The sequence below is a fragment of the Drosophila subobscura genome, chromosome dot (genome assembly GCF_008121235.1).
Source record: "Drosophila subobscura isolate 14011-0131.10 chromosome dot, UCBerk_Dsub_1.0, whole genome shotgun sequence".
NCBI lineage: Eukaryota > Metazoa > Arthropoda > Insecta > Diptera > Drosophilidae > Drosophila > Drosophila subobscura.
Window position 1 is genome coordinate 1,278,837 of NC_048535.1, and position 12,115 is coordinate 1,290,951.

Sequence of the window (12,115 nt, forward strand, 5' to 3'; positions counted from 1 at the left end):
AGGTGCATTATTTAAGTTATTGCACATCAAAATCTATGCAGAGACGTCTGAGCTAAAATTGTTTAACCAACCCTAAAAAAATTAAAAATGCAAAAAATGTACCTGTACCATGTAACTATTTCTGGCTTCAGACTCGAAAAATAGTGAAAAAAAATACTCAACTTCAAAATGGGTTTTTGGGGTTGGTTAGGGTTAAATAATACGACTGGGCTTTGTACAAAATAACAATCTAATAGTTCATTCATAAACAAATTTATTCACTTATGTATATATATGTACATATTCGTACTATAAAACTATAAATAGCAGTCTAAATATAGCTTGTGATCGGTTACATGCATACATATGTATATTCGAAATATTTGCGCGTCAATATGTTCATTTACAAAATGCAGCTTACTTAAGTGACTTACGCCAGATAACTAACCATCTCTAGACTAAGTTTAAAATTCAAGACACGCAATTTTTTCCTTAAGCCTATAATATACGAGTAATTTTATTCCTTTTAAAACAAAAAATGAAATGTTTTATAACTTTGTAAAAATTATGTGGATCGGAAAACATGGCCAGCATGACATTGCCATCAATATTTGTATTGTGTTTAATACATACATAATTGGAATCCCAACAGTTTTCATTCAATGGGATGTTTCTAATAAAAATCCGACATATAGAAACACATCGTGGTTGGCAATCGTTCTAATACTTTTTGGAATGAAATACAAAGCAAAATTAGAGAAATGTCTAATATAATACATATCACATTTTCTAAAACACTATGATAATTTTAAAGTAATCTTAATGGTGTGTGAAAAACCAATTTTTTAATGTGTAAGACTATTATAGTACTTTTATATTATTCGAAAAAGTTCATCTTTTTATTTACGCTTCGAAGCAAACAAATTTTTTCAGTTTTTTTTCTATAGCTAAACTTTTTTTAAATAATTAAAAAAGATCCGGTATTATTATGAATGTTTTTCTTAGAGGTAGCGCTTTTTCCACATAACTTTTGTATCTGGTTGTAATGAAATTTGTCATTGTAAAAAACTGATGAATGCACCTATAAAGTATACCCAAACACTTTCTGGTTTTAACTTATCGTCTGGGAAATATTAAGCTTTCAAATGAAAGATTATGATTCTTGTGCGGTATTTTTTACCACATTTTTACGTGGATAAAATAAAAAAATAGTTTCTAAAAAATTGTTTAAAAAGTTCTTAGCGGAAAACTGGTGTCGGGTAGTGTTATTTTGAAGTTGTATATACAATCCTTACTTAAATTTATGTTCTATTCGAGAATTATACATTCAGTCGTTTAACATCCATAGTCTTCAAATGCTGGATAACATGAATTTTGTTAAGTTCAGAATTGTCTTTGTATGGTTTGCTTAAAAATCGCTACAGCAAGTTTTATTTGTAGAGACCTTTTAACTAAAATAAAACTTATTTATGTGTTACGGAGATTTCAAAATTATGAGACTGGAAGTTCTGCTAGATACTTAATTTCCTGTTCTGTTTAATATACAAAATATTGTATTAACCCAATGTCAATAATAACATATTTCACGCGTAGGCGCCAATGCATAATGTTGCATTGGAAGCTCTGTAAATTATGAATATTGCATATTGATAGTCATATTCATGTCAGCAATTAGATGTATTGTCGCCATCGAGGGTGCACGCAACATTTTCCAATTTCCGGGAAAGGTGCATCTTTCGACAGTTTATGTCAGAATCAAGGGCTTCCATTATCTTTAAAGACAAAATAGTAACTTTAAATTAAATTACAAAATATATAATAGATTTCTTACCTGATCTTTATATTTGGTTATATAAATGTATAACTCTTTCAAAGCAGAGATACTGTCAAACTCGTCGTTCTGCTGTACTGACAATTGCTGCATAGCTGTACTCATTTCCTGATCACTTATCTGGGGAAGCCGAGCCACGTCTCGGTAAAAATCCTTAACCATAATTCTATAGTTTGGAATATCCTGTATGAATGAAATTAACAAAATTTATGATTAGTAAATCTATATATGTATATTCCAGCCGACATTTTTAGAGTGCTGCTAACGAGTGCCGCGTCGCAACACTATGATCCCAAAAACATTCAATAGCCCTGAAGTACCAGAAGTCAACTACGCGTCAAACCAAACTCTTTTTATACCCGGTACTCGAAGAGTAAATAGGGTATATTGTATTTGAGCGAATAACGGTTGTATGTAACGCACAGAAGGAAACGTTTCCGACCCATTAAGGTTTATATATTCTTGATCAACATCAATAGACGAGTCGATAGAGCCATGTCTGTCTGTCCGTCTGTCTGTCCGTCTTGTTTGTCGGCTAGTTTTCAGAGACTATAAGAGCTAGAGCCACCAAATTTTGGCAACAGACTGGTGTATGCTCACACTGAAACCAGTGTATTTCAAAAATGAGCCCCGCCCTCTTCCGCCCCCGCAAAAGGGCGAAAACCTCCCAAATCTAAAATTTTTAAGATAACAGAAAACTAAAAACGCCATATCGTTGGGAATGACCATATCTATCAGATCACCAAATTGGGATACGATTGGATCATTATTATAGACACAATGAAGAAATTTGCAGAGGCCAAACCCACCCCGTCCCGCAGCTTATATTTGTTTTTTACACATTCTCTCATTCACACTCTGCTTCGCGCAGTTTGTGGCCTCTGCCTCTGACACGTCTCTGCTTCTGCCGCGTCTCTGCCCTGACTCTGCAAAGTGTCTCTAGGGGAGGGTGGCAAGCTAAAGGAGCGTGTTGGCGTGAGTAGTGTTGTTGATGTAGATGACAGATGAAGAAAAAATGTAAAATTTGACAAATAACCGCTAAGTTGCAAATGTAGTACTGAGTGACGGGTATAAAAGTTGTGACGCGTAAGAAGCGTCTCACACGTCCCTTCTCGTTCTTTCTTAGTTTCCTTCTGTGTGTTACATACAACTGTTATTCGCACAAATACAATATACCCTATTTACTCTTCGAGTACCGGGTATAAAAACAACCCTGAATTTCAGCAGATAAGTATATTTTGACAAGTATTTTATCTTTGAGCGCTCTTTTGAGCGCCTAGTGCTCAGAGACCATAAGAGATAGGGCAACCAAGATTTGCATCCAGACTTCTGTATTCCGAATTGGGATCAGTGGCTAACCCCCCCAGCAGCTTTTTATACCCGCAAAAAGCGTCTCACACGTCCCATCCCGTTTTATTTTTTGCACATTCTCTCATTCCACATTCAGCTTCGTGTAGTGTGCGGCACTAGGGGATATATGTATACACTTGTATAAGTGTGATAACAAAGCAGTCTGTCGGTGGCTCTAGCTCTTATAGTTTCTGAGAACTAGCCGACAAACAAGACGGACAGACAGACATGGCTCTATTGACTCGGCTATTGATGCTCATCAAGAATATATATACTTTATGGGGTCGGAAACGTTTCCTTCTGTGCGTCACATACATCCCCACAAATATAATATAGTCAATTTACTCTTCTAGTAAGTATCAGGTTATAAGCTGTGGAATATTGATTTTTTTTAAATTTTTACGTGCATTTAAACGAATGTTATGTATCCCTGTACTGTTTAAGTGAAAGGTATAAAATTACGAAAGAAAAAGGCGAATCAATATTTATCAAAATTTTTAGGGAAAGAGAGTGAGACAACATATGTAGATGCAATACTTACTTTTGCAAAAAGCAGCTTATTTGAAGGAGAATCCTTTCCAAGTCGATGCTCTGACGTTGAACATGAGTCCATAAAGGTTTGTGCTATCACACTTAAACAGGAGTCCACACAATACGTCTTATTTACATCAAATATAAAGTCAGGGTTCTTTATAAAATTAACCCAGAATCGCAAAGGTAAGCTATTTGATTTCCATGCGTGAACTATATCAGTATCGGCGATATTATGGCGTCGAGCCGCTTCATCTAGCAGGTCAAAAAGCCATTTCACTGCCGGGGGTAGCTCCTCATTAACAGTAAGAATTATTGAAAAGAAATCATCAACAAATTTTTGTATAGTGCCTTTGGTTGCAAGCAACCGAGTTAGGTATACTTCTGGTATAGTCTTATTCACCCTCTCGTTGGCATTGCTAACGCAATGTGAGGCTTGCGATGCCGACAATGCACCAGACATGGCCGAGTTTTTGATGTTCATATAATGATCAGGCATAATCGGTTTAACCAGATGATAGAGTCGAGGCTGCTGCAGCCCGGACTCGATGTCGTTGTTTATTATAATGTGGCTTTGGGAATTATTTATGAAATAAACTGAAATGAAATGTAGTAAGAGTTAGTTTGTAAGCCAGAGGCAGAGGCCATTGGAGGGTACTCACAATTGTGGTATGGTGCTGGGTGTTGGTTTTTACTATAGGGTATATGGTAGCTCTCATTTTGTCTTGCGATAAGTGACATTACCGCAGATTCTTTAACTCCATAATGAGCCAATGTGTTTAGCCGCTTCCAGCCACTTATTGTTTTTGTGGTCAAGTCTTCATCCTGCAAGGTGAGGTGACCCCCACGGCCGTGTCTCCATTCCAAGTCCACTTCGTGAACAGATGGCCGCATGGAAAACGGGGTGTTTTTAAAAATAGCGTCAAGTATTTTCAGCTTGACTTGAGATATGGTATCCCAGTCGTTAACTCTACATTGGACCTTCTCATCAAGATCATCTTGTAGGATATGCAATATTACAATGGAATGAGTAACTTGTTCGTGTAGTAGACGCTCTTCTGAGAGGGAGTATCGCGCATCGTTTGTTATGGCATCCACCAAGCCCTTTTCAATTTGATGCTTAATTGCTTTAAACAACAAAAAGAGACTGGATCCAGTATATTCCCTCAAATAGTCGTACATGCAAATCGCCAGATAATTGGTCAGCATTTTTTCTACAACACTCTCTGTGCGACGCAGCATTAGCTGAGGGTGCTTGCTGGTTAGTGATTTGTCAATTAAACGCAATAGAAGCGACTTTAAGATCTCAGTGGCGTATTCCATCTTATTCATTAGAACAACCATAAGCAGCGAAGCCACGTTTACTCGATCACGTATTGAAAACGATGACCGCTGAGCCTCCAAGGTCTCTATAAATATTAGCAGAAAATATTTGTTGCCAATGAGCTGCTCAAACTGTATCATCGCGGCATCATAATTAGTTTGTGGACTGTTTCCACGGAATTTTGGCGAGTTTAGAATGGGATGATCCGAAACGCCGGGAAAAAAAACCTTCATTATGTAGTTCACGTGATCAAGAGTTGGTATTCCGCTGCTCTCCAAATCAGCTGTTAGGTCAGTCATGTCGGTCTGAAGCTCGGCAAATGCCTGCTTGCACTCGGAGCGCACATTGCTCTCCAGTGTTATCATCTGAATCTGAATGCGTTTGTACTCTCGCTCGGCCTGTGTAGACTTTCTCCTAAATATGATAAGTATAATAACCAGAACTATAACAAGGGCGGCCACCGTCAGCATTATGCCGAATAATGCATGAGAAAACGCATATGGTTTGTTTAGATCATACTTTAGGTAGCCAATGACAAAACGCAGATTACGTCCCACTTTAACAACTACTAAAGGCAAATCTTGGGATTGGTCCACGCCATTTTCGTCAGTTGGAGAAGGTTGCTGCTGTGGTGGAATGCATAGCAGCTGTGTGAGTGCCAGGCTGGTGATGTTGCATTGCGAAGTGCCGATAGTAACATTCACGTCATACTCGTCAGCCGCTAAATTCAATAGCTCGCCTTCGATGACCAAAGTATCACCCTTATATAGCTTAACGCCATCGTTAGGAAATGGCAGATACTTCGGATCGGCCATATAAACAATCGTACTGCGAATATCATGAAAATATTTGTTCAAGTCCCGAACCAGTTGCACGTTGTCCATTACAAAACTAAGCTGCAGATTTAATTGTGTTTCGTGAACTTTTACAAAAGCCGTTACATCCAGGTTGTTAGCGGTAAAATAGCTGGACACTGTACCGCCTGTCGAGTACAATTGAAAGTGATCGGTTATTTGGGCTTTGGCTTTGCGCTTTCGCCTTGCCAATCCACTGGGCCCCGTGACTTCAGTGGTCACCGTAGAGTTCTTCAGACCCGACTCAGAGTCTCTCATTTTGCTGCTATTTTTTAATAACTGAAACTTAAGATTCACTGGTGGAGAGGGACACTCCATCTGACTGGAGTTAATGACTACGCAGGAAGTTTTGTTCACCCGCTCATTATCGAAGAAAACCTCCAGCTCTGGCTTTTGAATAGAGTCCAGGTACATGCCGTGCACAGTTAGAACTCGACCGCCACTTATAAAGCTGCGTAGAGGTTTTATTTGCATTATCCGGGGATCCTGGGTATAGTTAAAGATGGAGCATGGTTGTCGTGGCGGGGTGCGTATTTGATACGAACTGAAGTAGCTACGAGAGGGACTTGTCACCCTATGCTGGTTGCCATAACTGTTGACTGGATTCTGACAGGTAAACGTTCGGTTAGCGCCATCTATAACCAGGCGTAGAGAGCGTATCGGCTCGGGCTGTGTGGCCTCTGAGGTAGTACAGCTGACTTGCGAAGACAGTGCCTGGGACACGTTGACGTGGCACTCATATTCATCTAGAAAAGCGCGAATGCTAGAACCAATGTTCAAGAATTTTCCCATTAGAGACAATTGCGTGCCTCCCGATTTGGGTCCAATCGTTGGGTATAATCCGGTAAGCTGTACGTCCTTAAAGTGAAATTGTACACTTGATTCAGTGTATCCCGCGTCATTAGCCACCTTAATTGGTGCAGACATCTCGTGCACTGCTGCCCCGGTGCGGCATTCAATCCTAACAGATATTTGGTAGTTCACCAGCTCACATGGAACTGAACCTATGGATATTTTTCCACGCACGTCTTCTTCACGTATTCCCAAATTGCTGCCCTCAATTGTTACCAGAGTGCCACCCTCGACTGGTCCCGATAGCGGTTTTATAATATCAATCCTTGGTCGAGGGCACTCGCTTTGGTTAGCCGTTGCTAACACTGTTTTCAAGGAGCTATCGCTGGCTCCGCATGTCTCATTGTATACACACGAGTTACTGCACCAGGCGCACTGATATTTTGGGTCACGAGTTACGCACAAACTGCAGTCGGCGTGGTCTCGATGAGAGCCAAGAACGTCGCACTTATATAGGGTAACCATTGCAGTGTCCACGTAATGCTGAAAGTTCCAAGTGACAACTACTTTAGCCTCGTACTCGTGTGTATTAGTCTCGTAAAAGTAGGGTGTTTTCTCACACACGACTATCCTGTTGGCCTCAATATGCGCTGGCAACAGCATCTGAGCGGCCTCAATATGTATGGTGCATAGGAAACCGGCATGAGCACTTTTTGGCTTTGGCAGGTTTTCAATCTCCAAGCGTATTTCCTGAGGAACACGCACCGGCAAAAGAATCGGCTCACGGGCGCGCTTCAAATGGGGACATTGGGCCACAGCACTGATGGCACTTTCCATATTGCGACACTTCTGCGACTTGTGCACACATTTATTGTCGAAAACACACCAGTTGCAGCCCCAGGAGCTGTGCATGCATTCCTGGCAGTTTGAATGATGTGAACAGTCAAAGAATGCAAACGATCTTGACACAAAGTCCTTGTTTGTTTCCGAGCTGCGCACAGATAGTGGTACCAGGACGTGGTCAACGTTGTTAGGTATTATCGGTCTTTGATCCAGAGGTGGCGTGTCACAAGCCAGGCCATTCTCCAGTATTTCAGCGTCAATGGGAGTGGAGTTGCCAAAGACACAGCGATACTTAGCATTGAATGGCTCCGGTAAAGTGCGAATGATCAGATGCAGCTGCGTCAGCTCAGTGATTGGTATTTTGTCCGGCACAATGGATTCAAAGTCAATGCACTGTTGTCCACTTCCCAGAGAAAGCCATCGCGATGCAGAAGTATCTCTCTGGCAGGTAGATCGTACGGTGCACCGTTTCTCCAAAGAGCACCATCCACAGAAAGGGTCCCGAGACTCCAGGCAGGCGGAACAATTTGTATAAACAGAGCAATGTTCGATCCTCAGTTTTGTGATCTTTTGCATGGACAGCACATACAGAAAGTCCTTATTTGGCGACATCATAGTGTTTGGTAATATGCGGTTGCCAGCATCGACGATAATTTCTTCATATTCGCCGGGCGCTTGACCGGACAACAAAACCTTCTTAATAATGCCCGCATCCGTGCCAAGAAAAGCTAGTGAATGTTGTTGATCAGTTGTTGAGGTTGCCGTCACGGACGTGACCGATACATTATCAAAATGGAAGAGGGCGTGGGTCACGATGGGAGACACACCGCTTATCTTTAATCCGACAGAACAGAAGTTGTAAATGTTGCCAAGAGAGCCGACAATCGGACATCTTCCGTCATTTATTGTCCCAGATATATAGCCAAGATTTCGATCTTTGATTGTGCCGTTGAAGCACATATGTATATTCTCAATGAAAGTGTCTTCAATGTCCTTTATGCTATATATACACATGGCCGACTTATTTTCCGGCTGATCGCTGATCTCTTTTGAGGGGGAGAAAACTGTTACCAAAACATGATCATCTTTCTTGATTCCCATTTGTTGAGCCAACTTTTGGCTGGCGTGCGTAATCTTAGCATCGCGTAGTATGTTGTAGTCGGAATTGTGTTCGGTGGCCGTACACTGAATTGTTATTTCCGTGTAACTATCATAGTTCGGATCTGTGATGCATATGCGAGCCAATCGAGTTATATACCCGGCTTCGTCGGCCAGATGTGATTTCTTCTGAACAATTAGAAAATATGCATACTCCGACGAATTAAACCCGTATACGTAATCGACCAAAAAATGATCCCGATATTTGACATCAATATTGATAATTGATTGCTGGATCGAGAACTCTGCATAGTTCAAATCGTCCAGACGACGGGAGGAGATGGCAGGTACGTCATGCCGATAGTCACCAACGTTGGTGAAGGTGGTGCCCACATACAATATATCCTCTTCCTTCCAGGAGTATCGCGCAGGTCCCACGAACGCATATGTCGAAGCAAATTCATCGTTGGCAGCTAATGGCACTGCAATGAACTGCGGTGCGACTGGAAATCGTGGCAAGCTGTATATTTCACAAGCACCTGAAAACAATAGCAAGGAAACAGTATTACATACCTTTCGGTTACCTGTTACGTATATACGTTAAATAATTGTTATAAAAATACAAATCTGTGCCAGTGCAGAACAGGCCCAGCTTAACTCTTAAGTACACAATAAAAACGAGAATGGACGTGTGAGACGCTTCTTACGCGTCAAAACTTTTATACCTGGCACTCAGTACTACATCTGCAACTTAGCGGTCATTTGTCAAATTTTACATTTTTTCTTCATCTGTCATCTACATCAACAACACTGCTCACGCCAACACGCTCCTTTAGCTTGCCACCCTCCCCTAGAGACACTTTGCAGAGTCAGGGCACGTGTCAGAGGCAGAAGCAGAGTGTGAATGAGAGAATGTGTAAAAATCAAATATAAGCTGCGGGACGGGGTCGGTTTAGCCACTGCAAATTAATTTCTTCATTGTGGCTATATTAATGATCCAATCGGATCCCAATTTGGTGATCTGAGTTCAGTTCAGTTTTCTTTTATCTTCAAAATTGTAGATTTGGGAGGTTTTCGCCCTTTTGCGGGGGCGGAAGGGGGCGTGGCTCATTTTTTTAAATACACTTGTAACAGTGTGAGCATACAGAATTATGGATGCAAAATTTTGTGGCTCTGGCTTTTATAGTCTCTGAGATCCAGGCGCTCAACAAGACGGACGGACGGACGGACAGACAGACATGGCTCAATCGACTCGGCCATTGATGCTGATCAAGAATATATATACTTTATGGGGTCGTAGACGTTTCCTTCTGTGCGTTACATACATTCACTTTGTGCACAAATACAATATACCCTATTTACTCTTCGAGTACCGGGTATAATAAGAATTGTTAACTCTCAGGATTTCAGCTTGCATCGTAAATAAAGTAAAATGATTTTTCCTTATCGATTTTGAAGTAAGTTCTAATTTTTAGACCCGGTACTCGAAGAGTAAATAGGGTATATTGTATTTGTGAGAATAAGGGTTGTATGTGACGCACAGAAGGAAACGTTTCCGACCCCATAAAGTATATATGTTTATTCCTGATCAGCATCAATAGCCGAGTTGATAGAGCCATGTCTGTCTGTCCGTCCTGATGAGCGCCTAGTACTCGAGACTAGAGACTAGAGACTATAAGAGCTAGAGCCACCAAATTTTGCATCCAGACTTCTGTATGCTCACACTGTTACAAGTGTATTTCAAAAATGAGCCACGCCCCCGCAAAAGGGCGAAAGCCTCGCAAATCTACAATTTTGAAGATAAAAAAAACGCCATTCCGTAGAGAATGACCATATCTATCAGATCATTGGGATCCGATTGGATCATTATTATAGCCACAATGAAGAAATTAATTTCCAGTGGCTAAACCCACCCCGTCCCGCAGCTTATATTTGTTTTTTGCACATTCTCTCATTCACACTCTGCTTCGCGCAGTGTACGGCCTCTGCCTCTGCCACGTCTCTGCCTCTGCCATGGCTAAAACCACCCCGTCCCGCAGCTTATATTTGTTTTTTCACATTCTCTCATTCACACTTTGCTGCTGCAGTGTGCGGCCTCTGCCGTGAGTCTGCAGTGTGTGGCTCTTGAGAAGGGGGACGAGCTAAAGGAGCTTGTTGGCGTGAGAAGGGTTGTAGATGTAGATGACAGATGAAGAAAAAATGTAAAATTTGACAAAAAACCGCTAAGGTACAGATGTAGTTCTGAGTACCGGGTATAAAAGTTGTGACGCGTAAGAAGCGTCTCACACGTCAGGACAGGTAATACTATAAAGTTGTATAAAAAGTGAACAAATTGTTGGTTTAACGCATTTCTTTATACTTTTTGAGCACATTCGTACAGAGGAAACTGCTGTCCGATTATGCGATGGAGGCACTGTATATCATATGGCCGTCAAGTTAACGATGTATCTGCAAGTCTATGAAAATAAAAAAACTTGGAGAGCTTTGTATACAGAGATGTTGCTTAGCAGTCTCTCTCTAACTATATGAAGATGCAGGTACAGAGCAGGTTAGAAGATAGTAATATATTTATATTATTACCTTGTCGAATGCTACCACATGATATCAGGATGCCATCCTGTGCGTAGCTTACTACCAGAATCTTATTGTAGTTGTTGACCAGGGTGGTCTCCACATCCTCGGGACAGCCACCAGCATGGCATTGTGGCGAATCGTTCTTGGGACCAGTAACAGCTTCAGACAGAACGCGAAGGTTTTCGTTCAGTTTCAGTATTTTATTAGTTGCGCCAGCGTACAAAACGTTGTGTGTAAAATCATAGCTCAGGTGTGTGAAGTAGTTCTTGGATTGTAGATCACTACCTGAGATGAAACTATTTGTGCTGGAGCGGTTGGAAAAATTCGCAGCCGTGGAGGTTGAACTACTCCTGGTTCCCAACCCAGCCGATATCGGAGGCAAGCTGAACTGCGCGACAATGTCATTTGAGGAGAATTTGTCTATAACGTCATCTTGGATGCACTGCACAGGATTAAGGAATCGCCAGCTGAGAAAATGGATTATACAGAATCCATAAAACACTGACATGGCATCAGTAAGAAACAAGTTTTTCCGCGACAATTTCATTCTGTGGTTTGATCTCTTCTTCGCGTACAAAAAGAATCCTCTTCTTTTTTAATTTGATTACAATTAATCACTAATTCACATTGCATTTGTCAAATACTGTTTTCTTGATCAATTTGTATTGGTCAAGGTGTTTAGTTTATATTAGCCTACACAGCATTGGTTCATAAGTATATATAAATATGTACCCATATGTACACACATACGTATCTGGGAGCCCACTACACTACACCTTCGTAAGCAGCCACAAATCAAAACTAGTATAGATCTTTGCATATATCTGTTCGTTACGTTCATTTGCTTGGAATTAGTTATACATTGTTAATGCTCATATTTTTCTCTTTTATTAATAACAACTTTTGTCACTTTTACATATTGTCAAGAATGTATACATA

At 40.8% G+C, this 12,115-nt stretch overlaps 1 protein-coding gene across 1 annotated transcript; it reads right to left on the bottom strand.

Moving 5' to 3' along the window:
- Positions 1–1,637: 1,637 nt before the first annotated feature.
- Positions 1,638–12,115, bottom strand: LOC117902925 (plexin-B). The gene is made up of 5 exons (XM_034814506.1): positions 11,183–12,115; positions 4,354–9,141; positions 3,702–4,288; positions 1,811–1,993; positions 1,638–1,751 (listed from the first exon to the last, which is right to left on the bottom strand). The coding sequence occupies exons 1-5, from the start codon at positions 11,721–11,723 to the stop codon at positions 1,644–1,646; spliced, it is 6,207 nt and encodes a 2,068-aa protein (XP_034670397.1). The 5' UTR covers positions 11,724–12,115; the 3' UTR covers positions 1,638–1,643.